Source organism: Acromyrmex echinatior, chromosome 6, assembly GCF_024713525.1.
Source record: "Acromyrmex echinatior isolate Ae372 chromosome 6, ASM2471352v2, whole genome shotgun sequence".
Classification (NCBI taxonomy): Eukaryota; Metazoa; Arthropoda; class Insecta; order Hymenoptera; family Formicidae; genus Acromyrmex; species Acromyrmex echinatior.
The window spans coordinates 4,504,559-4,528,238 of record NC_141857.1 but is presented as its reverse complement, the minus strand read 5'-3'; the positions used below and the strand labels follow the sequence as shown (position 1 = coordinate 4,528,238).

General features: G+C 35.1%; 7 protein-coding genes across 11 annotated transcripts in view; 3 read left to right on the top strand and 4 right to left on the bottom strand.

Moving 5' to 3' along the window:
• Positions 1-7,864: 7,864 nt before the first annotated feature.
• LOC105153949 (Phosphatidylinositol glycan anchor biosynthesis class M) lies at positions 7,865-9,591 on the bottom strand. Its single transcript, XM_011069114.2, has one exon. The coding sequence runs from the start codon at positions 9,589-9,591 to the stop codon at positions 8,434-8,436; it is 1,158 nt and encodes a 385-aa protein (XP_011067416.1). The 3' UTR covers positions 7,865-8,433.
• A 63-nt stretch (positions 9,592-9,654) lies between these two features.
• LOC105153950 (uncharacterized) lies at positions 9,655-9,869 on the bottom strand. Its single transcript, XM_011069115.2, has one exon. The coding sequence runs from the start codon at positions 9,867-9,869 to the stop codon at positions 9,672-9,674; it is 198 nt and encodes a 65-aa protein (XP_011067417.1). The 3' UTR covers positions 9,655-9,671.
• Positions 9,870-10,051: 182 nt separating this feature from the next.
• On the bottom strand, positions 10,052-10,845 carry LOC105153948 (cx9C motif-containing protein 4). Its single transcript, XM_011069112.2, has 3 exons — positions 10,639-10,845; positions 10,219-10,352; positions 10,052-10,094 (listed from the first exon to the last, which is right to left on the bottom strand). The coding sequence occupies exons 1-3, from the start codon at positions 10,694-10,696 to the stop codon at positions 10,077-10,079; spliced, it is 210 nt and encodes a 69-aa protein (XP_011067414.1). The 5' UTR covers positions 10,697-10,845; the 3' UTR covers positions 10,052-10,076.
• Positions 10,846-12,685: 1,840 nt separating this feature from the next.
• Positions 12,686-15,572, top strand: wol (Dolichyl-phosphate beta-glucosyltransferase wollknaeuel). Its single transcript, XM_011069111.2, has 6 exons — positions 12,686-12,922; positions 13,034-13,197; positions 13,405-13,579; positions 13,881-14,077; positions 14,280-14,388; positions 14,474-15,572. Exons 2-6 carry the CDS (start codon positions 13,135-13,137, stop codon positions 14,911-14,913), a joined length of 984 nt encoding a protein of 327 aa, XP_011067413.1. The 5' UTR covers positions 12,686-12,922; positions 13,034-13,134; the 3' UTR covers positions 14,914-15,572.
• Positions 15,573-15,881: 309 nt separating this feature from the next.
• Alg-2 (Apoptosis-linked gene-2) lies at positions 15,882-18,555 on the top strand. Of its 2 annotated transcripts, none has more exons than XM_011069110.2 (4): positions 15,882-16,160; positions 16,419-16,525; positions 17,157-17,425; positions 17,717-18,555. In XM_011069110.2, exons 1-4 carry the CDS (start codon positions 16,105-16,107, stop codon positions 17,816-17,818), a joined length of 534 nt encoding a protein of 177 aa, XP_011067412.1. In that variant the 5' UTR covers positions 15,882-16,104; the 3' UTR covers positions 17,819-18,555. The 2 variants fall into 2 exon arrangements, with proteins under 2 accessions (XP_011067412.1, XP_011067411.1); XM_011069109.2 differs by having other exon boundaries at positions 17,127-17,425.
• On the bottom strand, positions 18,539-20,232 carry LOC105153945 (MICOS complex subunit Mic10). Its single transcript, XM_011069107.2, has 3 exons — positions 19,906-20,232; positions 19,781-19,828; positions 18,539-18,829 (listed from the first exon to the last, which is right to left on the bottom strand). The coding sequence occupies exons 1-3, from the start codon at positions 19,982-19,984 to the stop codon at positions 18,699-18,701; spliced, it is 258 nt and encodes an 85-aa protein (XP_011067409.1). The 5' UTR covers positions 19,985-20,232; the 3' UTR covers positions 18,539-18,698.
• A 716-nt stretch (positions 20,233-20,948) lies between these two features.
• gish (casein kinase I gish) overlaps positions 20,949-23,680 on the top strand; it is a 32,341-nt gene continuing 29,609 nt past the window's right edge. For all 4 annotated transcript variants that reach the window (XM_087407043.1, XM_087407045.1, XM_087407044.1 and 1 more), the window contains exon 1: positions 20,949-23,061. In XM_087407043.1, the coding sequence (XP_087263169.1) occupies positions 22,827-23,061 (235 nt within the window). In that variant the 5' untranslated portion in view covers positions 20,949-22,826. The remainder of the gene's footprint in view (positions 23,062-23,680) is intronic.

The window sequence follows — 23,680 nt, the reverse complement described above, 5'->3', positions numbered from 1 at the left end:
TACAATGTTCACGCCGATGTTACTGTTAACTATTTAAGATTTCGAGATCTTCAGTTTGTGGGGCGCGCACATGACGGCACTGTGTGCGCGCGGAATGGTGAATAATGCATATATAAGTATCGTGCTTGCAAGTGGTACTCTCGACTGCCGAATGTACAGACGATGGATGAGGCAAAAGGAAATCATCCGGGTAACTTCATCGTAAATACATTTGGTACCGAGAAGTTATACATACAGAAGTTACATACGATTTCTATTATAACAAAGAGAAAAAAAAAAGAGAAAAAATGTAGATTAAAGAGGTATACACGCGAGAAGTAACTACAATCAATGTACTGGATGGTCCGTGTGGCGATGTTAAAATTAGAAAAAGTTTATGTCGTTTAAATCTTAGGAGTTTACGCCTTTTCTGCCGTAGGACCATCCTATACGTATTAATTGGTTATCTGTCAATTATTAATTGAATTATATCAATTTCTTCGCCTTTAGTCAAGGAACGCGGGAAATGAGTGTAAGCGCGATGGCGCGATCGCGTTGTTGTAAAGTCAAATTTCCTAGGCAATGTAAGAGACGGTCCCTTTAGCGAAACGCGAGCGATAACGTTTTCGCATAACGAAAGATGATAATTGCCTAAGGGGGTGGACGAGGATTTTTCAAATTTGTTGATACTTTTCATACTTTACGACTAGGAATTATGGCCTATTACTACTATTACGCAAAGTTTATCCGCCGGCTCGGTCGTTTTTATTCGTTCTCATCGTACAGCCGCGTTTCGTGCGATCGTAGAGCACGTTTCAAATCAGGTCGAAAACTGTAAATAATTTATCGGAATAATACCTTAGAGCGGCATACGTCGTATATCGGAATTTCACACTTTTTATATAATTTTATTTGTCTACATTTAGACTTATTAATGATATAATTTCGTTTCTCTATTCAGAATATAAAAATGAAAATCCATTGTTATTATTATATGAGTCCCAAATGATTATTTTCATAATCTATTTAATAGATATGAGTGATCCTTTAATGCCAAAGTCTCATAATGCGACTTGTATAATATTTCAAACTTCTGATTCTTACTGCATAAAATGCACAGTATATAAATTTCATAGCTCTTTTAGTAGGTTTCAAAAGTCATACGCTACAACTGCATAAATATGCTAGACATCAAGAGGATCAAATTAATTAAAATGTAAATGGAATCAGTAAATGCGATGTTGTTGAGGAGTTAAAAGAACCGGACTGAACTCGTCAAAAAAGTATGACGAGTATGCCTTTCTAGGGTAATAACGTCCGACTTTGCCCTATCTTAAAAATCGCGAGTATTAAAAAGGGCCGAGTCGGCTAAGAGATTCGTGAATGGGAAAGTGACTTTTTAGAGAATGAGCGCTCTCTTTGCGTGCTACTGCGAGCTATGTAATGTGGCAGTGGATTACATGAATATAATCTATTTCGAATTCGACTGAACGACACACATAGGAGATAATATATATCCCCATATTTTTCTCGATGTTAGCTTTTTCTCAGAACGTATATGGAACGTAACGTGCGTTTACGTGAATCAATCGGAAAGAAAACGACGTCGTCGTCGCACGCGTCATTCAACATCAACGTGTTTCGCGGCGGCCGGATGCACTCAAAAGTCAAACAAAAAATTAAAATGATTTTATTTCGATTCTTAACGCCAATAAACAGTCAAATTTTCTAACCAAGAATCATCATTTTGACTTTTATGATGTTAAAATAAAATCATCATTTTGACTTTTCCTTGACTTGATGTGCTCTTTGCTCAAGGAACACACAAAAGTCAATAAAAAATCAAAATAACTTTATTTTAATTTTTGACGTTAATAAACAGTCAAATTTTGTAACAAAAATTCATTATTTTGATTTTTATGGCGTCAAAATAAAGTCATTTTGATTTTTTCTTGACTTGGTGTGTTCTTGGATGGGCGATCGTTTTGAAAGTGCGAGTCGTGAGTCCCGATTCAGAATGATCACTTTCGCTCAATTACCAGCAGGAACGCGTTTATTTCCGCGACAAGAGATCTTTTTGCCGAAAAGAAAAAGAAGATATTAAATTTCTTCCGCGGTCTTCTCGCGACCGCCACTGTTAGAGGAAGGGAAAACGGAATTTAAGAGAGAGAGAGTAGCCATCTGCGAAAAATCTATGTTACGTATCTTCCGTACGTGTGTGTATGTGTGTGTGGTATGTGCGTGCATATATGTGTGTGCGTGTACTATGATCATTTTTCAAGGGAAATCAGATCTGTCAAATTGATTACGCATCCGACGTAATTTATTGCATTTTAATAACATTCGAGACACTCTCGTGTATACTCGGGAACAAGTAACCGACGTCGATCTGTTGCTGTCATTTTGTTTACTTCGCAATACGTCATACAGAAGTAGGGCAATAATGAAAAAAACATTATTTCGAAATCAGTCGGAAAAATTCGCAGAAAAAGAAATTAGGAACGAAAAACATAGGTCGCAGTTGTTTGCTACATTAAATGTTTCTTTTACGAGAATGATCATAAATTAAATGCGGTTTGAAGATTCTTCTGATTCACTATCTGTTTTTCAACTTTGATACCAATACTTATTTCTCTAAATAAAAAATTAATTTCTTTTACTAGTTAGTCGTGATCTTCCTATTGAAATATAATACATTTTAATAAGATTTCTTTGTGAAACTAATATGTTGAATAAATCAAAGAAATAATAAGTAAATGCAAGGCTCATATCGGAGAATCAATCATATCTGAATCAATGAAAATTAATAAGCGCATTCCCATCGATGCAAAGATGCATAAATAGATCGATAAAATACCACGTAAGGGTACAAAAGAATTCTTGTACCGACGCCGACATTCAATTAAAGCACCCTCGAATCTCATAATTTACACATCGCGAAACATATCCACTATGTATTTAAACGCTGATATTAGCGATATTTATTGTAGCGATTATTATACGGTATTATCGATTTTATGGCAATCAACGTAATTTACGAAATAGAATTTCGCCGTGAACGCAGAAACATAATCGTATATAAGATGACACGTCGTTTTACTCGAGTACAAGAACTTTTGTTAGAAGTACCGATGACGCGAGTAAACTTTGAGAAACGATCCTTCTTTTTGGATCGCCGACCACATTTCTGAACTGATAACTCACGTCGATCAATTAATTCTTATTACAATGGCTGGACAATTAACGGAGATTAAATCTTGAAACATATATCAATAGCAAAATTATCATGATAGTAATTCGAAGGCGATTTAAAATACCAACCTGATAAATAAGTATAAGATTTTCTCTTCCTCATTTTGACACACATATAAATCACAGAATTTAATATTAATTTTAGATAGTTAACTTTATGCGACCAAGTTTCTTCGTCAACATAACGAAATCGCACCAAAAAAAATTCGTAGAAAAGATACAGTCACATATTAATTCCACTACGGACTGAAAACAATGCATTTGCATTGTAATTTTTTATCAGCGTGAAAACTTTTCATCGGAAAGAAACCGAAGCTGAAAGATTTTTTTTAGATTTTTTTCAATGTCGAACTCTACAATCAAATCGCGTGGTTTCCGTACACGTTTAGCGTGAGAATAAATTTCATTTTGAAATGACGTGCGTCCAATTAAAAGTACGTCAGACACAACACGCTCGAACGCATGTAACATATCATGTCCATTACTCGTTCGTATCGCGAAGCCTCGATTGCAATTACCGCTATCGATTAAATTAAGATTAAATTCCGAATTCCTCGCATGTACCTGTAGCATTAAAAGAAAAAAGAGAACAAAGGGCGCGAGTGACGCCGTCAGAGATTATACACGCAATGTTCGCACAAGATCTTCCGTTAAAAAAAAGAAACGCGCGAAGGAAAGAGAGAAAGGGAAAAATGAACGAATGAGAGCGCGTTAAGTGTGAAAGGGATGAAAGAGTGAAACATTTTTTTTTGCAATAGCGCGCCTTCGATATAGGATTGTAAATCGATACGTAATACTCGACAACTTTGATTTCTATGTCAAGACCGAGCATCGAAACGTAAACCAAGCGAAATTATACCGGTTTTACATCCCTGACATCCCTGACAACGCTAATCTACGGATTGCATGTACAGTAAATAACGACATATAAGTGTAAGATAAAAATTGCCATAGCGATTCGTAACTGTCTCGCATCCCCCCCCCCCCCCGTGCGTGGCGGTACACATTGAAGCGCTTACCGTATATATCCAATGGCGCGTTACTGCAAAAAACTACCTAACGCGTGGGTGAGTCTGAGTACTTTATTACAACGCAAAGTGGTCAATCTATTTCGATATGACAGTGTGCCAATAATTCTTCATCCCAGTGTAGCTAAACGTACATCACGTTTATTCATTCGTTTCACTGTAACGAGGTCTCGAGAATCCGATCGTGGCCGCGTAATCGCATTTTTTGTTCGACACGCGCATGATATTACCGTAAGAGTGTAAGTACAAAAATATTACGACCTATTTACTTTCGATTTTTCATGTTTCTAGCACGGTAGAGCCGATACAAATATCATCCCCATCATTCCCCTTGGCTTATCCATCTTTTTTTTTCTTACGTGGCGAAATCTCTATCTTATTTGTCTTATGCACGAGTGAGGACAAAGCACGATTTGCAACGATGTAAATAACGTAAGCTGTATCAGAAGTCCCTTGTCAAACAGAGATTTCTGACGAATTACGCTTCAAACGTGAGAGGATAGACAGCGAATGATTAAAAAAAAAATCTTCCACTTGATTTTTAATTCTGACACAAATTTGAAAGCTGAACAACGTTTATGTGTTGAAAACGCATTATCATTTGTGATAGATAACGACGTGCAATTCAATCTTTTCTGTGCAAAAAGAAATAATCAATTTCAGCCTCGCAAAAAAAAGAATTATCGTCGGGAGGATATGCGCAATTTCTGATACACCCTCATACATTTACGCGGAGCGTATTTCTTTTCAATCGTGTAAAAAGCCAAAGAGATTTTATTTTACGTTACATTACATGTGTATTATTTCAAATACGTCCTGTACGTGGTCGCATGATTTGTGTGCACGTTCACTGAGTGCTTTAATTACTTTTATTATTAATTATTCCTTTTTACACACGCATATTATACTTCCGTATATGAGACTGGTGTAACTCGATATATTTATTCTTTTTATGGAACTTTAATTAATTTTTCGGACTTTTCAAAACAAGATATTTTTACTTTATCTGATGAATCGTGTCTTCTTCTTTTGATACAAGTATAAGATAAAGATACAATGATCAATTATCCATATTTATCAATCAAAGCACTTAAACAATTGTATTGTCAGTATCTTCAAAAATACTGCCAATTTTTGTCAATTAATTATTATCGTTATGTATAATTAAAGTAAATATGTCTCCCTTTTTCGTATATTTATTAGCATATATACGAATCTTTTTAGTTGCACCAATCACAGATTTTGGAAATATAATATCTAGAAATGTGTTTTAAAAACGCAATTTTTACTAGCAATACGATTTTATAACTTGAGAAATATAAATATATATATATACACATATATATATATTATATATATATATACAATCTATTTTATCATGATGTACATTTTATCTCTTATTGGTGATCGCATTTTTCGTGCAAGATAATTATATAGTTATTATTATTATTATTATTATTATTATTATTTTGTTATTTGTAATCCATTTACGTACTTATCGTTAAGCGAATGTAGTGCCGTTTATCTTATGTTTCCGTAGACTGTAATGTATATATATACCTATATATCACCAATGTTATTATATTTTATTAAATATTTGCCATAACATAGTCCCCCGTTAGTCTGACGTTTCCCTTCGTTCTCGTATCATATTTTTTCTTGACTCATACCTCGGATATTGCAGCACGCTATTTTTTTTTATGCTCCCTTATTCAGTGCGCAATTATCGATGCGTCGATATATTGGAAATTACATCGTATCTCGCTTCCGCGTAACGTTGTATATGTTTCTCATTTTGTGCAAGGCCGAGATGAAACAAGGTAATCTTTGTGCGACCAACGTTGCATCGTTGCAAAGAAAATGCTAGGAGCAACCCCGAGCCAGCCGTCTTTCTTAAAAGAGCACATTAACGTATGCATCGATGCACCCATTCTATTTAGTATCGGTGTGTAGGGTCAAGCGGAGTAATTGTGACACTAGGATAATAGTGACGTAGTAACAATAAGAGCAATAATAATCATAAAGTCACTGAGAATAACGACGATGCTTCGTTTAGGTGTCAGGAAATTCTTTAAAAAGCGACGATTTATCATTTGTCTCTCTATTCTCGGAAATTGTTGCGATATTACGTTTAACTTAGTGCCACAATTATCCTACCCGGCCCAAAATTCCTCATAGAAGGGTATCGAAAAAAAAAAAAATAAATAAAATTTACGAAATGTTTCGCATCCACGAAACTTTCGTTCGAATTGATTGAGATTAATATGCTATAAAAAAAAAAAACAAAGAAATTTGCTATACCAATCGTTTTATTCTTGAGTGGCACGCTCCAAAGTGGTTCTTTTTTTTTTCCTAAAGGGTTTGAGTTTGTGCGAAAGATGAATTTACACTTTCCATGTATGTGCCTCGGAAAGCAAGACTTTCGTTGTCGTATTCGCCCAAGTATAGTCTTCTATATCTTACATCGCGTACAATTCCTTTCTATCAATGATTTTTCTTTCAGGGAAGGCTTAACGAGACGGTGGATCGGTTTGTGAATAATGTAAAACATTTTCTCCGGGGGGTAACTTCCGGGCCGCGCGGCCAAGATGGAGATTATTTATAATTTTTATCGCTTCGATCGCGGTGGCCTGTACTTTCATTCTCTGCGTGACCCGGAACTTCGCCCCTCTTCCCCTGATGTTATCCGGACTGATCTCCGTGCAAACGTTCCGCGCAGGCGTTTGACGAAGATCAGTCGTGTGTATCCGTTTCAAGAAAGAGAGAAAGAGAACAAATAAAATAGATTACTTCATATAGCACACAGTTGAGCAAACTGTAACGAAAGCAATGAAAGAAAATAATGCTATTTTTATATGTTGCACTTCATCATCATCCCCGCCGTAAAAAGACCCGTAGTTATATAAAAGAGAAGATCTATTTCGGTTTTTCTTTTTCTTTCGACTCGTATCCATTGGGCCATTTCGTGTCGCTAAAAAAATTCGCCGAAAAATGCACGTTTCTATGAAATAACCTGAGAAAATCGATTCGACACCTCTACATAAATCAAATGTAGTTATATTCAAAAACAGTAATGTAACACGTTTCCCTTCTTCTTTATTTAAAAGTCGACAGACATACATATAAATAAAAGTAATTCGATATACTTCTCAGGCACCTTTTTCTTATGTGTACGTGTCAAATATCTCCACGGATAATCACACGAATAGACTGCGATAGCAGAAAAATTTAAATTTAATGCAAGTATTTGCATACCATTACTCGTGCAATCAAGACAAGAAATGACCCAATAATATTACTGTCATGATATTTAGCAGCTTAGAACAATCGAATCGATAAAGAAATCTCTCGGATCCAAGAGATGCTCTTGCTCACAATTAATCTAGATTACTATAGTAAGATTTACGATTATTGTATTATTACTAATATATCTACATTCCTTTTCAGAATCTACCACTATTACTTTACGAAGCTATCTGTAAATAAGTATTTTGTATTCCTGCAAAAGAATAAAATTAAGAATCATTATAACTCGTCTGATATTTTTAACGCCGATATAAGTACCGCGTAGAATAATGAAAGTGATACTTTATAAATAATCAGACTTGTAGATAATATGTGCTTTTTTATTAAAACTTAAATAAATTCAAGTTTTTTGAACAATCCACTATCTACTACCCTAGGTATTTTCCAAGAATTTAATAGTACGGGGTGTCACAAAATTACAATTGTAAAATTCTAATGTTACATTAAAAATTCGAAGAAGGAAGTTTTATAAATAGATAATCTTTTCTCAGACAAACTCATCGTGTTCACTTAATAAAAATTTCATAAAAATAACATTACATACAAAAATAAATGACATCTATCTGGCTCAACAAAGATCAATTTGTGCAAAAAATTCATAAACGAAATTTAACATTGTAATTTTGACATTCTGTACATTCACATTTAAACACCAAAATATAATTCTGTATAATTCATTTTCAAATTATAACTGATTGTGCACTTATTTTATGCCATATATTCGTCAAAGATATACTTCATATGTAAGAAAATATAGAGAAATAATATCTTCATATATTATAAAGATATTATTTCTCTGGTTATATTTTAAGTCATTCATTTTTAATGTACAGAATAATTCTCATCGAGATAAAAGTTATAGTTACAACTAACTTTTATAATGATAAATAATATCTATTAAAATCTTTACGTTAATAGCAAAAAATAGAAGACCAGACATCCAAAGAAAGAAAAACGAATTAAAACTTTGGAATTCTAGTAAATAAGCTGTTAACAGCCAAATAGTTTGGCTTAAGATCCAAGAACACGCTAAACATATTCCCCTACGCAGATTCATTTCGATATTTGGTAAACACAGAGGTAACAGAGATAGAAACCAGAAGAAATACTGGGAAGTTATCACTGGATTATATATCACGGCGATCATCGCCTGGACAAACATAGCGAATGGTAACTTGGATTTTTCCGAATAATAATATGACGACATCAACAACAATAATAATTGCGGCAAAAATGTAAGAATCTTCTGAATTATATCCTGTGGTTGATTAGCAGATAAATAGAACATGTAAAAATACACTGAAAAATTATGCTTTGCGTCTTTACGTATTAAATGATATATAAAACTCTCATACAAAAATTTAAAGCCGTACAGGCGATAACCCGTGACTGTCAGTGTAACGATCGAGAATACGCAACTCAGCACAAGTTTCCATTGATCCCCGTTCGGTAGGAAACGATTACCTTTACATAGAGATAAAAACATAGGCAAACTGAACATTAATGGATACAATCTAAAATGTACAGATATCCCATGTAATAATCCAGCCAATACAATTTTGTCTCTCTGTAATAAATCTAATGTGAGTGCGACTAAAAGAACTGCCAATGAATCTGCGTTACCTCTCGTTGAGATCACTAACGTTAACGGATTATAAAGCCATAGGAGCGCGCAGTAATGTTTCACAGTCTCATTACATCTCTGTCGCGCGACAATATTTTTAATTAGGACCGCAATTAGTATATCTACAACAGAAAACAAGATCTTTCCAAAGTCCTTATGTAGTATGATATTTGGAGTCAAGAGCCAGGCCAGAAATGGCGAATAGCGGTAAGTATGACGATCAAACGGTGATCTCTGTTCTACCACATGCCTAGCAGCGTCAGTAAATACTTTATAGTCCACATCTGTGTACGGTACTGCGAGATACTCGTCATGAAAATTGGCATACAATATCAATACTAAACGTAGAACAAACGCCAATAAACAATGCAATGTAAATGACGAGATATTTAATGTCATCATTTTTTGTACGGTAAAAGTACGCTAAAGGTAAGGCGTAAAATCAAGTACACAGAAACCCACTGATCAATTTTCAAGTTCGATTATAATCTCGTATTATTGCTTGCAGCGGCTTTAACAAGACATTTCTTTAATTCGTTGAACTCCGCGGCGCAGGCGTTTTTTTCTAAATTGGATTTTGCTAACACGCAGGACGCGTATCTCGACGCCGATTCCTGACATCGGACTAACAGAATCGGATACTGTCTCAATCTTTCCTTTGCTTTTTTTACAGCCTCCATTCTTTCGTGCAAATAGATTTATTCGGACTTAGATTTATCAGGTTCAAAGTCCTCTGGTGGTTTAAAGAAAAATATATCGTAAATAGGTTTACTGTATAATACACACGTAGCAAAAGTTATACCCAGGAGCATAGTACTTCGTGGATAACGTTGTGCAAATCCTCTTTTTGGAACTGTTATCCTTTTTCTCTCTTTGCTTTGCATCGCTTATCTTATAACTTTCCGCTGAAAGAATATTAAGAAAAGATAAACATTATAATAGAATTTATAGCTGCTAAAAGATACATAGTCATGTAACTAATAAAGTATAAAATTCTACATGTTTGAATAAAGCAAGTACTAGACTTACATAATCTACAGTATTATGTTCATACGGTTTCGAGATATTTATACCATCACAAACTATAGAGTTAGAATGTTTCATGCAACATTTTCTTATTTGTTCAAGTACATCCTGACAACGGGAAGGCTGAAAGACATTATCTGAAAAACAAAAAGGCATTATTTTATACTTATTCTAATAAAAATTTGAGTGTTATATTATTCTGTTAATTATCATTAATATCACATATAAATTGTCAAAGTACTATTTCAGCTCCATTTTTTATTCCATATATTAATACAAAAGTACATCTGAATCTGTTGTCTTTTTAAGTTTTGCAATTTATCAATTTAATAAACTTTTTAAATATATATTTACGCTTAAATTTTATGAAGAGAGGTTAGGAACACATTACTTTCCTCTATTCTTTAGATATATTAAACTAACCTTTCAAGCACGTCTGCAATTTACATGCAAGTTGTTTGCAGGGATCAGTTGTCGACATACAGAATAATCAGAGTATCTTCTAAATATTCTTTATATTAATCGTATAATACACGTTGCACGTGCTATACAGCAAAATCTTATATAACTTTCGACCGGTACTATGAAATGTGTCCTATATATCCTTTTGTAGCGAAATTATCAATATTTCTAAAAAAAGACGAGAAATTAGTTTTTTATTTTCTCATTTAAGTTACATAAAGTTCCATTAATTATATTTATAGAATAAATCTTCAATTTTTTTTTAAATTTAAGAAAATATCGATAATAATCGATAAGGCAATTTAAAAACGGTAAATTATTAGCATTGCTTACAAATATTTTTTAAATTATTTTTTGTTAAAATATATTTTCGAATAACCTTCGATTTTATTTTTGTTACGAATATTTCCATTAAATTAAAAGAATAAGCGAATACTGGATGTTCATAAAATTTTTTTACAGAATTGCGTCGATTATTTTGTCATAGACTGCATTCAGCAGACTCAATAGTTGAGTAGCGTTCGCTGCTATTGAGGTATTCTTCCAGATCTAAAATGTTGATTGGATGTTCTAAAAGAATATATAAGTGGACTAGTTTCCATCAAGGATTTAATCCGGATCAGAATGTAAGAACCAATCAACTACAATCGAGCCCCTATCGTTCGAATGTAACAGGGGAATACTCGACTGTAGTTGGTTAGCTCTTACATTCTGATCCGGATTAAATCTTCGGTGGAAACTAGACTTATGCGTGGTCCACAATGGCAGTAGCAATAGTGGATGAGGTTGTATGAGTAACAAATTAAATTGAAACAGTTGAATATGAGAAGAATAATCGACTGTGATTGGTCAATTTCTTACTCTATAGTCTCATCCATTACTGATGCTGCCATTGTCGACCATGCATTATGCATAGTCTACAATGAGCAGTAACAATAGTTGATTAAGGAATAGGCGTAGAAATTGACTAATCATAGTTGATTATTTTTCTCGCATTCAATGATTGGTCGATTTCTACGCCTAATTCTTAATCCACTATTGCTACTGCCCATTGTAACCATACATTAAGTACAGTCTTAAGATGTCATAAGCCAATCAAAGGGCAACATTAGTATCTTAAGATATTATTGGGTCATCTAAAAAGTATCCGCGGTTTTTTATCACTAGATGTGCGTTGATGGTCATATATCTAGTGACAAAGTACCGCGGATACTTTTTAGATGACTCAATACTTAAGACGGCCTTAAAATATAAGAATGGACTATGAATACCGCCTATAAGCTATAAAGAAATTAAAATATGATCTATGAAGAATGACATTCAATTTCATGTATTTCACAATCATGAACAAATGTTTGTACTTTGTCGCAAGTTTGTTGCCAATATGAAGTGTTGATTTCAAAATACAAGCTTCAGATTGGCTATTGCAATAAACTTACGATCAGCTTACACTAATGTAGAACCGGCTAAATATAATAGTGAGAATTGTGACTACAATGCTAGCAAGCGCTTACAACGATTACATTCATGCTCTAGTCACATGAATTTTAAATACTTTTCATTGAAATATAGAGGACTCGAATTTGATTATTGAGTTTACATCATATTAAAAATAATAAAAACTAAAAAGATTAGAGCTATGTTCGTAAACGTTACCCCGAGTGTATCGTTTTTCCTTGTTGTTCATTCAATGTTAAACAAAGATAGGATGATATACAAAGGCAGGTATCCGGATAAGATTTCCTAACGCTGTCTAGATAGACCCTTAAGGGCTCCGCATAATAAAAGGAACAGGGAACAGAGAATAGAGAATAAGAATTTCAAGAAACTGTAATATCAGAAAGTGTATTCCACAATAATGATTTTTGATAGGTTCAAATTAGTTATCTGAGCAGGGCTATGTTCAGATTCCCACCTGAGTGCCATCCAGATATCACTCTATTATCCTTGTTATTTATCGTATATTAAACAAGGATGACATGATACCTAAAGAACACCCGGATGGGAATTTGAACATGAGTCAGAATACTCAAGTTCTTTGCGCATAAAGCTTAGTTTACAATATGCTCTATGTTTCCTGTTTTTTACTTTTTATTATTTTTTACATCTTGTCTTTTTGCTTCTTATCTGGTTTTTTGTTTTGTGTCTCCTCCGAGATAAGTTAACGAACTTTGAAAGAAACAAAAAATATGTATCAAGAAATATAATTGTCGATAAAACGGGTGCAAAGAAAAAAAAGCAGAAGGTAAAAAACAAGAAGCAGGAAACAAACAGCACATTGTAGAATAGGCTTTAAACTCCTTGCATAAAACGTAAGGTATTTATGTGTATCCAACTAACCTAACCCTGCTTTTAGGTGACGTACTACAGTATACTACCGGAATGGAAAGAAAGATATGTTTAATATATATCTTTTATTTTTCATTTTCTAATTGTTAAGTGTCTTATTATACTGAAATGTTATCATTAGGATGTCTATTCTGTTATGGAGTATTGTTGGCTGTACTCTCAATAATCTTGGTATGTTAAGGTTATCTTACACTTCCATCTTTTTTAATATCTAAGTGTCATAAGTAATAATTTAAAAAATAATTTCCTTTAGTTTATACTTTACTTTATTTTATACAATTATACAAAATACAATCTTTTTTATTAATTATTTTTATAATGCAATGCCTTCTAAATAAATATATTATATATTTACATAAGTATACGTATCTGTTTTAGTTTTTTATAATAATATATGTGATAAGCGAACGGTATCCCAAAATATCGAGAGATGAAAGCGAAAAATTCTTTTTCAACTGTCAGACAAAGATAAAGGAGGCGTTTCCTTCATTACATGACCCTTGGAGCGTACAACTCAGTGTCATTGTACCTGCTTACAATGAAGAACAAAGATGTAAGAACAAAGATGTAATGTACGTTTATCTGATAATTTATCAAGAATTTAGAATTATAAAAGACTGCTGAAGATGACTTGAATTGAGCTAAAACGTTTGGTCGCTATAATTATGTAAGATGTGAAACATATGTTATTTGAAAATGTAATCACACCAATTACCGTGTATTAAAGCTCTTAATTGCCTGTTTTTTCAATTTAATATTTCCCAACTTTGATTATTTGTAAGATTTGTTGCATATGTATTATCTGTAGATATTATTAATTATTTATTTGTATATTTTTATTATTATTTAATAAGTACCTCCCATGTTGGACGAATGTCTGGAGTATCTGGAAGAACGTAGGAAGTCTGGATTGACTTATGAAGTGATAGTAGTCAGTGATGGCAGTACAGATAAGACTGTTGACGTGGCGCATCATTATGCATCAAAATACAGCACTCTAAAAGTATTAAACCTTATAAAAAATAGAGGGAAAGGTGGAGCTGTAAGATTGGTTAGTAATTCTGATGGAATTGAGAAGCTTTGGATGCAATCTATTTGATGCAACAAATGCTTTGAATCGTTTAATTGACCAGTCAGAAGAGAGAATTTTATTAATTGATCAATCAAAGATTGCTTCATTTGTAGCATTAAGTAAATTATAAGTCAATCTTAGATTGTAATATAATTATTATATTTTAATTTATTTATTCAAGGGTATGCTGAGTGCAAGAGGCAGCGCTTTATTGTTTGCAGATGCAGATGGTGCTACTAAGTTCAATGATTTGAAGAAGTTAGATGAGAATCTGATAAATGTTTTAGGATGTAAGTTGAAAAAGGAATAAAAATCCTGATTCTAGAGCTACTAATTATAATATTAATGTTATTAATTTTATCAAATTGGTTTTAGTTGATTACATTAACAAACCCGAGAAAACGGCATCGTCCGATGCAGTAATATGTGGCTCGAGAGCACATTTGGAAAAAGAAGAAACTGCCAAACGATCCTACTTCCGACTCTTTCTTATGCACGGCTTTCATTTCTTAGTCTGGCTGTTGTGCGTCAGGGGCATTAGAGATACGCAGTGTGGATTCAAACTTTTAACGAGAAAATCAGCGAGAACAATATTCGAAGCGCTACATGTCGAACGTTGGGCATTTGATGTAGAAATGCTTTACATCGCACAGACTCTCAACATTCCTGTGACTGAAATAGCAGTAAACTGGACGGAGATCGAGGGCTCTAAGATCATACCGTTTTGGAGCTGGTTGCAGATGGGTAGAGATCTATTCTTTATCTGGCTTAGATACAGAATCGGAGCATGGAAGATAAATAAACCTAAAAATTAGAACTTAATATTAATTAGACTTAATATTAACGCATGAAGTCTATCTAAAGATCTCGACTGACCTGTGTCTCCTATTTCGGGATATTTATAAAAATATTTTTATAATGAAATATCATGAAAATTATATACATAGAACACAATGTATCTATATAAAATTTTATATAATAGTAGGAATGGAAGGACTATTACACATAGTAATGAGTGAGAGTATTATCGATCACTTAAACTTCATCTAGTTTTAGTGAACTCTGTACTGCTCATTGCAATGTTTAAAGTCCGGACATGAAAAAAAAAGAGATAGATTGATATTTTTGTCTAATGCGACACTAGACAAGGAAAGAAATGAACACTGATCACCTGTCTCTTTTTTAGGCTTAATATATAATAGCCTTTTAATAGGATAACGTTGTCCATATAACATTGTATAATTACTTGTAAAATCTCTTTAATATTTTTTGGATTAATTAAATTATAATGAATTATGTCTTTATATGCATTTGTAACTCAAACGTTAAAAATAATAGTCGCACACAATAGCCATGTTTTTGTAAATGCCAGATTTTGATGTCAAAACAGACACCGACTGCCAGACATTCTTATAGATTATTGTTTGTTTCATGAATTAAGACATTATTTTAAATAAAAGAATTTTTCTTTCTATTTTTATTAAATTATACAATCACATATGCATTGCCGAATTTGCATAGCTCAAAATATCATGCAAATTCGTCAGAAATTTTATAGTAACTCCCCAGAATTTCCTTCATAAAAAAATAACATAGTTAAAAATAATTTCAAAATAAAGGTGTATTGTATTTTTTATTGTCAGAGTGCATTTCTTATATTTAAATTTTTTACATTTTTCTGTTTTTTTTTTCTCCAATATTGTCCACCTGTAACCCGCTAGACCCACTTTCAGACACTATTTCATTTAAAGTGTGGAAAGTGCAATTGTAGTACACCTATAAAATTTCAGAACGACATTAGTCCACATTGGTCAGTCCAGCCCAATTCGACCCAGTCGAGTCCAACCAAGTCCCTAAGTTCAGCTGTATATGAAGTGACGCAGAAAGTGACGTGTCGCGAAGATCACGTTTTCCTCGAGTTCTCCGTGTGTTTATCTGCATTATTAACAAACGCAATATCGTGCAAGATACCATTGTCTCATTTCGTCGGGACGTTACTTACGAAAATGTCTTTTATATCGCCAATGCCGAGTCAGCAATTTCTTTGGGATGTATTCCAGAGGTATGATATCTGCCGGTTCTACAAAGTCCTCTTTAATTTTTTTACGTTTTATACAACAAATATGTAATTTTGTAATTATTATCTGTAATAGATATAACCTTTCCTTTCTAAATACTTTCAGGCGCTCGCTTTCTTCGCGTGACTAGAATCTTTGTCTTTAGTTTTGTTAATTTGTAAAAGTTTTGGATTTGGTGTTTTGTTATATCTGCAATAGATATAATTTTTCATCCAGAAAAACAATTCTTTTGATTTTATCAGGGTGGATAAGGACAGGTCTGGTGCAATCAGTGCTGATGAGCTACAACAAGCTTTGTCAAATGGTACATGGACGCCATTTAATCCTGAAACTGTACGTCTAATGATTGGTATGACATGTTTATAGTATATTTTCAAAACGACCATGTGAATTTATAATACATTGATTACTTGTATCTATAGTTTCTTCTATACTTAAAATCTTCTCATCTTTTCTATAGATACTCTAAATGGAGAAGGCTGAATATCTGTCGCTTGATGCTAAAAAAACTTCCAATTTATGGAAAAAACAATTTTGCTGAAGTATTAAAAAAATTTAGCTAGATACATTTTTGAAAATAGTTTTGTTGAGTTATCAAAATAATTGCGCATTTACTCAAATTGATTGCTGGAATGTCAAAACTTTTTGTAACATTACTCATTATGTTTGAGATTTCTTCATAATTATTTTATAATAATTTTATAATAATTCAACAAAATTATTTTCAAATGTATGCCTATATTTATATCCACATCTAGCTAAATTTTTAGATACTTGAACAAATTGTTCTTTCTATGAATATTATGCTGTTAATTTTTTTTAAATCACAGCATGTTGCACACTTTTTAGTTTTTGCAATATATTATTATAAAATTATGTATGTACGATATATTGATTTGCATGGTCTTTTGATATTATTATTATTTTGTTCCTTGCTTTTGTTGGCACAGGTATGTTTGATAAATCCGATCCTGCTACAGGTATGTTTGATAAGAAGCAGACAGGTACTGTCAGTTTCGAAGAATTCGGAGCACTATGGAAGTACGTGACCGATTGGGAGAATTGCTTCCGCTCGTTTGATCGCGACAATAGCGGTAACATTGATCGCAATGAATTGAAGACAGCTCTTATAAACTTTGGGTACCGATTAAGCGATCAAATAATTGACATGCTGATACGAAAGTACGATCGCGCGGGTAACGGTACAATATACTTTGATGACTTTATACAGTGCTGTATTGTTCTGTATGTAAGTATAGCTATAAAGCAATCTAAATAATTTCATTGGGTGTGGCTCGTGATCTTGCTTAAAAATACTTTTATATGTAGAAGCTTTAATTTAAACTGGTTTGCATATCTATGAATTAAATTATAATATATTTAAATGAATTATTTTTATTGTCAATTAAAAAAATTAATTAACGTTAATTAAGCTAATATTTTTGAGCTTACATATTTAACTATAATTTTAAAAAATGACATCTGATAATTGTGAGTATTCAAACTCTAATTACAAAAATGTAATAATTACTATTTTCAGACTCTTACCAGCGCTTTTAGACGATTGGATACGGATCTGGATGGCGTGATAACGATTCATTACGAACAATTTTTGGGCATGGTGTTTAATCTTAAGATATAAATTATACAATTCCACTCTACAAACATTTCTTTTTTGCTCGTTCGGTAGCGTATTCCATACTTGAGCATATACACTAAGATGCCAAATAAAGACACAAGAATTTTCATGTACTATATAAAACCTCAGAATCTCCAAAATTGATATTTATTTATACGTTTCCTTTGCAGTATTAAATGTAATCAAATTAACAATTTATTAAAAATATAATTATAGATTAAAACACATATTTGTTTATTTGAATATCTTCACATATTGGTTGATTATTATTTTTACATCTTTTTAACTTCATACAAAACTTTGTAAAATTTTTGTTAATTTTGGAAATTCTGAAGTGTGATAAGTGTGTTAATTAAACAAATAATTAAACAGAATCTGTTTATGCAATGTCAATTATAATAGATTATATCTATTATGGAATATTACTAATCATTATGGTTTGCACATCACTTTTGAATGCACTATGACTTTCAGCATTATATATATATATATATATATATATATATAAAATATATATATATATACATATATTATATAATGAAAGAATTTATGAGTATAAATATGTGTTTAAATAATTATAAGCAATGATGAAAAAAATTAAAAAATCTTATATTTCTTAATATGCTATTACATATTTATGTATATTAATATTTGTTGATAGTTCATACTTGTATTTTTCTATAATTATATTACTGTAATGTTAATAAACAAACAAGAAATATATTTCTTTTACAAAGACATTTATTGTGTGTTTTCACTTTTCTAAAATTAAAAGGTACAGATCAAATATACAAAAACAATAGATATTGCGATAAAGTTATTTAGTTTATTATAATTCTTATATTAATAATAACTTTAATTTTGTTTTTACAATTTGTTCTAATTATTTATTTTCTTCAGTTTTACAAATTCTGGATTTCTGTTGACGTATTGATGCATTGATGTCTTCCTCGCAATTGGAATATGCCATACCTAATCCAAAGCTACCTCCAGCTATAATGGGCCATTTTTTTCCTATAAAGAGAATTTAGTGTATCCATATATGTTTTATAATAATTGAAAAAGAAATTTGACAACAGGCAGTATATGATTCTTTCAAATTTCTTTTCACAAATTATTTTTAAATTTAAGTATTGATTGCATTTAGAAGAAAAAACAACTTGCAGCATTGTAAGATTTTTTAATATGGTTGGTTATATATTTAGATCCAATGAGGAATTAGGAGCAAGACTAATTATATTAAAATAACAGAGTTGTAAAGCTGCTTTTTATGCTGAACGCAGCTATTAACTTATGATCAAGTATCACCGTTATTTATCACTTATTACAACATACATTAAAGTAGCACTAATCCCATCTATTAAAACTATTCTCTTGATGGAAAATAAAAATATTCTGTAAAAACTATAATACAAGTAAAAGAAACTGTACTTCCATTTAGAATCAGAAAACTCAATTAATTCTTTTTAACTGGGTACTTTTTGCTTATAAAAAAAAGATTACAAATAGTGAACATTGATTAATTGTTGAGACTTAAATATAGAGATATACAGCTATATAACTTTTAAGTTACATGACATCATAGATGATTAATGTTTCTACAATGAAGCACATATGTGATTAAAGACTAATCTACAACATACTTTGCATCCTGTTTCTTGCTTTTTACTTCTTGCCTTTTTTTCGTAACCATTTATTAACAATCATGTTTTTTGTCTTTTCCAAAGTTGGTCGACTTTTCTCTCAAACGACAAAAAAAATGAAGAAATAGAATACGAGACAAAAAAAATAAAAGAGAAAGAACCGAGAAACAGGAAGAACACATCATAGACTAAGTTTAAAATGCATGCAATTATTAATCTTAACAGGATCAAATCTAGGTATGAATCCCTGAATGTATCTTGCCATTGACTCCGACAATTACAATAACAAATACAGTTATGTCATAGGAGTGATGTATCTTACTTTTGAAGAAAAATAGAGAAAATACTCCACCGAGGATCACGCCACCGCCTGAGGAAAGAGATCTGTCAGTAACGCCATAAAAAGTAATATCCGTCACCGCGGACGAGTTCCATCACGATAATTACCGAATTTGAGGATGGCGTCTGTGAAGCAGCGGTCCCACTTTCGTCCGATCTCGTCCTCGGCCCACACGGCGCCGGCCATTTTTGTGTTATAATGCCGCTTGCCGTTACGTCATTCGCGTGAAACCAGACGAGACATTCACGTGCGTCCCACAATATCGGTCATATTGATCTCCGACGGTGTTACTCCTCTCTCTGTCTCGTTTACACGCGCAGTCGCGTAAATTACGAATCGCCGACGACGAAAATAGCGAAAACTGGACTCTTTCCAGCCGACATATACATTTAGAAATAAATGAATTTTTATATCACGCGCTGTCGCGCTATTCACGTCTGCCAACCTAAGCTGATATTCAACTTTATATTATTCGTAAACTTCGTTTTTTTCCGTTTCCATATTTCTCAGAGTGCGATTTTTTTCCTTCTATCCGTCACATTGATTCAGACAGTTCGAGAAAGAAAATATACAATTCATAAGAAAGAAAGAAAAAAATTATTTCACACCTCTCACATCTGTAACTAGAACTTCTAGTAACAAATGAAACGAGTCAGCATAAAATAATTCAGAAAGCCGAGATTGACTGCGATTGGTCGGTCGCCACGGATAATAATTAAACGAATTAAATCAGTTTCTACCAATATACATTAATTTTAATCTCTGTTTAATTTACTTTTTATCTTTTCCTAGTTCTGAGAATAAGAGAAGGATAAACAGTAAATTAAACCGAGATTAAAATTAATCTATATTGACAGAAATGGACAGTAAACATCTCTGCGTTTAGTTGGTGACAAATATAAATATTTTTATGTTTATCTCAATTATATTTTTTATTATTATTTACGGGTAGCGTTTATTTGACTCTCACAGCACTGGTAAACATCATTTTGTCCTTGTTTAATATTTATCAAATGACAAGGATGAAAAAATGCTTAAAGCACTGCGAGCACCAAAGCGAACGCACAAAGGCACGAATTTGCATAGTGAGCAAGTTCAGCATGACGGTAGCGGTTGGTGGGCCTGCCGATATCCGACTCATTTCACTTAAGTCTCTTAGCGCGTGAGGCAGGTGCGCTGGCCTGTCGTTCGCGAGACGTTTGATCGGGGATAAGGACGAGTCCACGGAGTACCGTTCGTGCGTGCGTGCGTTGGGAGATCGCGCGGCGCGAGCGCCTCCGTGTAAAAAAAAAACGCGCGAGCGCGAGCGCGCGCGTCCCCGCGACAGCTGCACATTCAGCGGAACAACAGTGCGGAGCAGTGCGGAGCACCACGGGAGTATCGCGACATCAAGGGAAGAAGGACCGATCCGCGGAGCGCTCATAATCCGAGTCCGAGCAGTCCGGTGTCGTGGCGGCAGTGATAAAGAGAGAAAGAGAGAGAGTGGGAAGAAAGAAAGAAGGAGAGGGAAAAACAGCGTGAGAGTGTGTGTTTGTATGTGTGTGTGTGTATGTGTGCGGGCGTGCGTCAGAACCGATCGGGAGCGCACGCTGTTGACACGGTGCGTGGGTGCATCGTCGTGAAACGCGCGCTCGAATTTGAGGACGGGAGTAAAGTATAGGTGTGGATACGAGGGAGATACGCGCCTGTGCGGCCCCTAGGGAATCTCGACGCCTCGCCGTTGCCTGTCCGGCGCGATCAGCGAACGGAGAGAGTCGCGTTACGAACGGACGGAGTCCAACGGAGTCGTGAGTCGCGCGCGGAGTCGAGTGGAGTCGAGTGAAGTTGCCGCCGAGTCGACGAGGAATCGGAGTAGCGTGAACTCCGCGGGGGAGCAGCGCAGCGAGAATTTTGAACTCGCTCGCTCGAAGGTAAATCCTCGCGGCGCTCCGCGCGGCGCGTAATGGAGGAGCCGACGACCGCGAAACGCAGTACTAGCACTACCAGCAGCATTACCGGCAGCAACAGAAGGAGTAGCAGGAATAGCAGCAGCAGCAACAGTAGCAGCAGCAGGAGCGGCAACGGCACAACCGTGCGCAACAACGACCGTCACAACCGTCGCCGCCGCCACGGTAATGCCGTGCTGCGTCGCGTCGGCAGAGCGTGAGCCGCGCGATTCCTGTCGTCGACTGTTACGACACCCGGCAATCCCGGCATCCCGGCGGCCGCCGCCGGGCGTGAGAGACGGATCGAAATTGCTATGGGATCGTCCGGAACGACGACGCCGTACGACGCCGCAACGACCGTTCGATTCCTCCTGTTGCCGTGACGTTTGCCGACCATCGGGCCGCGCCAGGCGCGAACAAGGAGTAGGAGTGACAGCATCTCAGATACGCTTCCTCGGCGCACCGCGACGCACCGCGCCCTTCCACGTTCACGTCCTACGTGTCGTCGATCGTACCGATCGTACCGATCGTACTTAAAACAACGCTCGGTGAGCGAAAAAGATAAGATCGTTCGCGCTTGAGAGGTTAGGCTGGCATGGGGATTGATCCCCGTGAGGTGGCATCGTCCGTCGAACTCTGACAATCAGCCAGCCAGCCACCCTCTCTCTCTTTCTCTCTCTCCCCTCCCTCCCCCTTTCCCACTCTCCTGTCACCGTCACCCGCGCGTCCTACCCTTCCGCACCCTACAACGGTGTATACCGCGCCCGCGCGTGCCCTTTTCCGCTTGCGGAAACTGCGGTGAGTGTCGCGTTGTATCCATCGTTTCTCTTCTATCGTATCGCGTCTCGTCATATCGCGTCGCGTCCCTTTCGTCGTCCTCACTCTTTCCAGAGGGCATAGAGAATATGCCCTGCACGGGGATCGATCCCCGTCATTGACCCAAAACTGACATCGCCGCCGTCATCATCGTCGTCGTCGTCGTCGTCGTCGTCGTCGCCGTCGTCATTGTCGACGCGAGTGTGGTGGAAAATCGTGTGCGCGCAGTTGGATCGTGTATCGATAATTAAATCATCGCAACCGTGGATAACAACGGCCGGTACGAGATGCAGAAGCGGGACGGCAGGGATAACCGCGGCGACAAGGAGCTCGGAGCGCGCGGCTCCGAGCGCGACCAGGAGGTCGCCAAACGGACCTCCAGGGGCAGCGGTAATGCCGCCCGGTCGAACGTGCATTCGTCCCGGCACAGCGTCACCTCATCGTCCGGCGTGCTCATGGTCGGCCCGAACTTCCGGGTCGGCAAGAAAATTGGCTGTGGAAACTTCGGGGAACTTCGTCTCGGTGAGTTACCTTCCTCGCGTTATTGAATTAGTTATTTTTTTTCCATAAAAAAAATGAGCAGAACTTACTCTTTCCGAGAAGCAAAAGAAAATATTTACGATGCAAACGTAATATTCTATTATCGTCTCGTTCGAATATCCGCCTTGACGTTTGAAACAGCGTTTTCTGTACGCGGAATGTTCCATCGAGACGTTAATCTTAATGGCAGGTTTCCTGATAAAATTATGATCGATTTTTCCTCAGCGAAGACGTCGAGATACCGACAGTTGTCGAGAGCAATTGCGAGAAGACTTTCCGCAAACTGTGTTTCAGCAGAATGAATAAATAACGGAATCTCGTCTCTTATGGTTAATTTTTAAAATAAACTCCAACATAATTTTAATTGATCAATTTTAATACTTTAAGATTCGATTGCACCAATGTTACTTTGACTTTAGTCTTTGACTTTAAGCGAGATTTAAAATTTTTTCTTTTTAAAGCCGAGAGAAAGACAGAGAGGAGAGTTTAAAGCCTCGCTTAAAATTAAAGTAATGCTGGTGCTCGGACTTAAATTACAAAGATATGTAATGTCGAAAAGTGGAAAGTAAACGATGACCTTCCTCGACATTTTCGCGAAGAG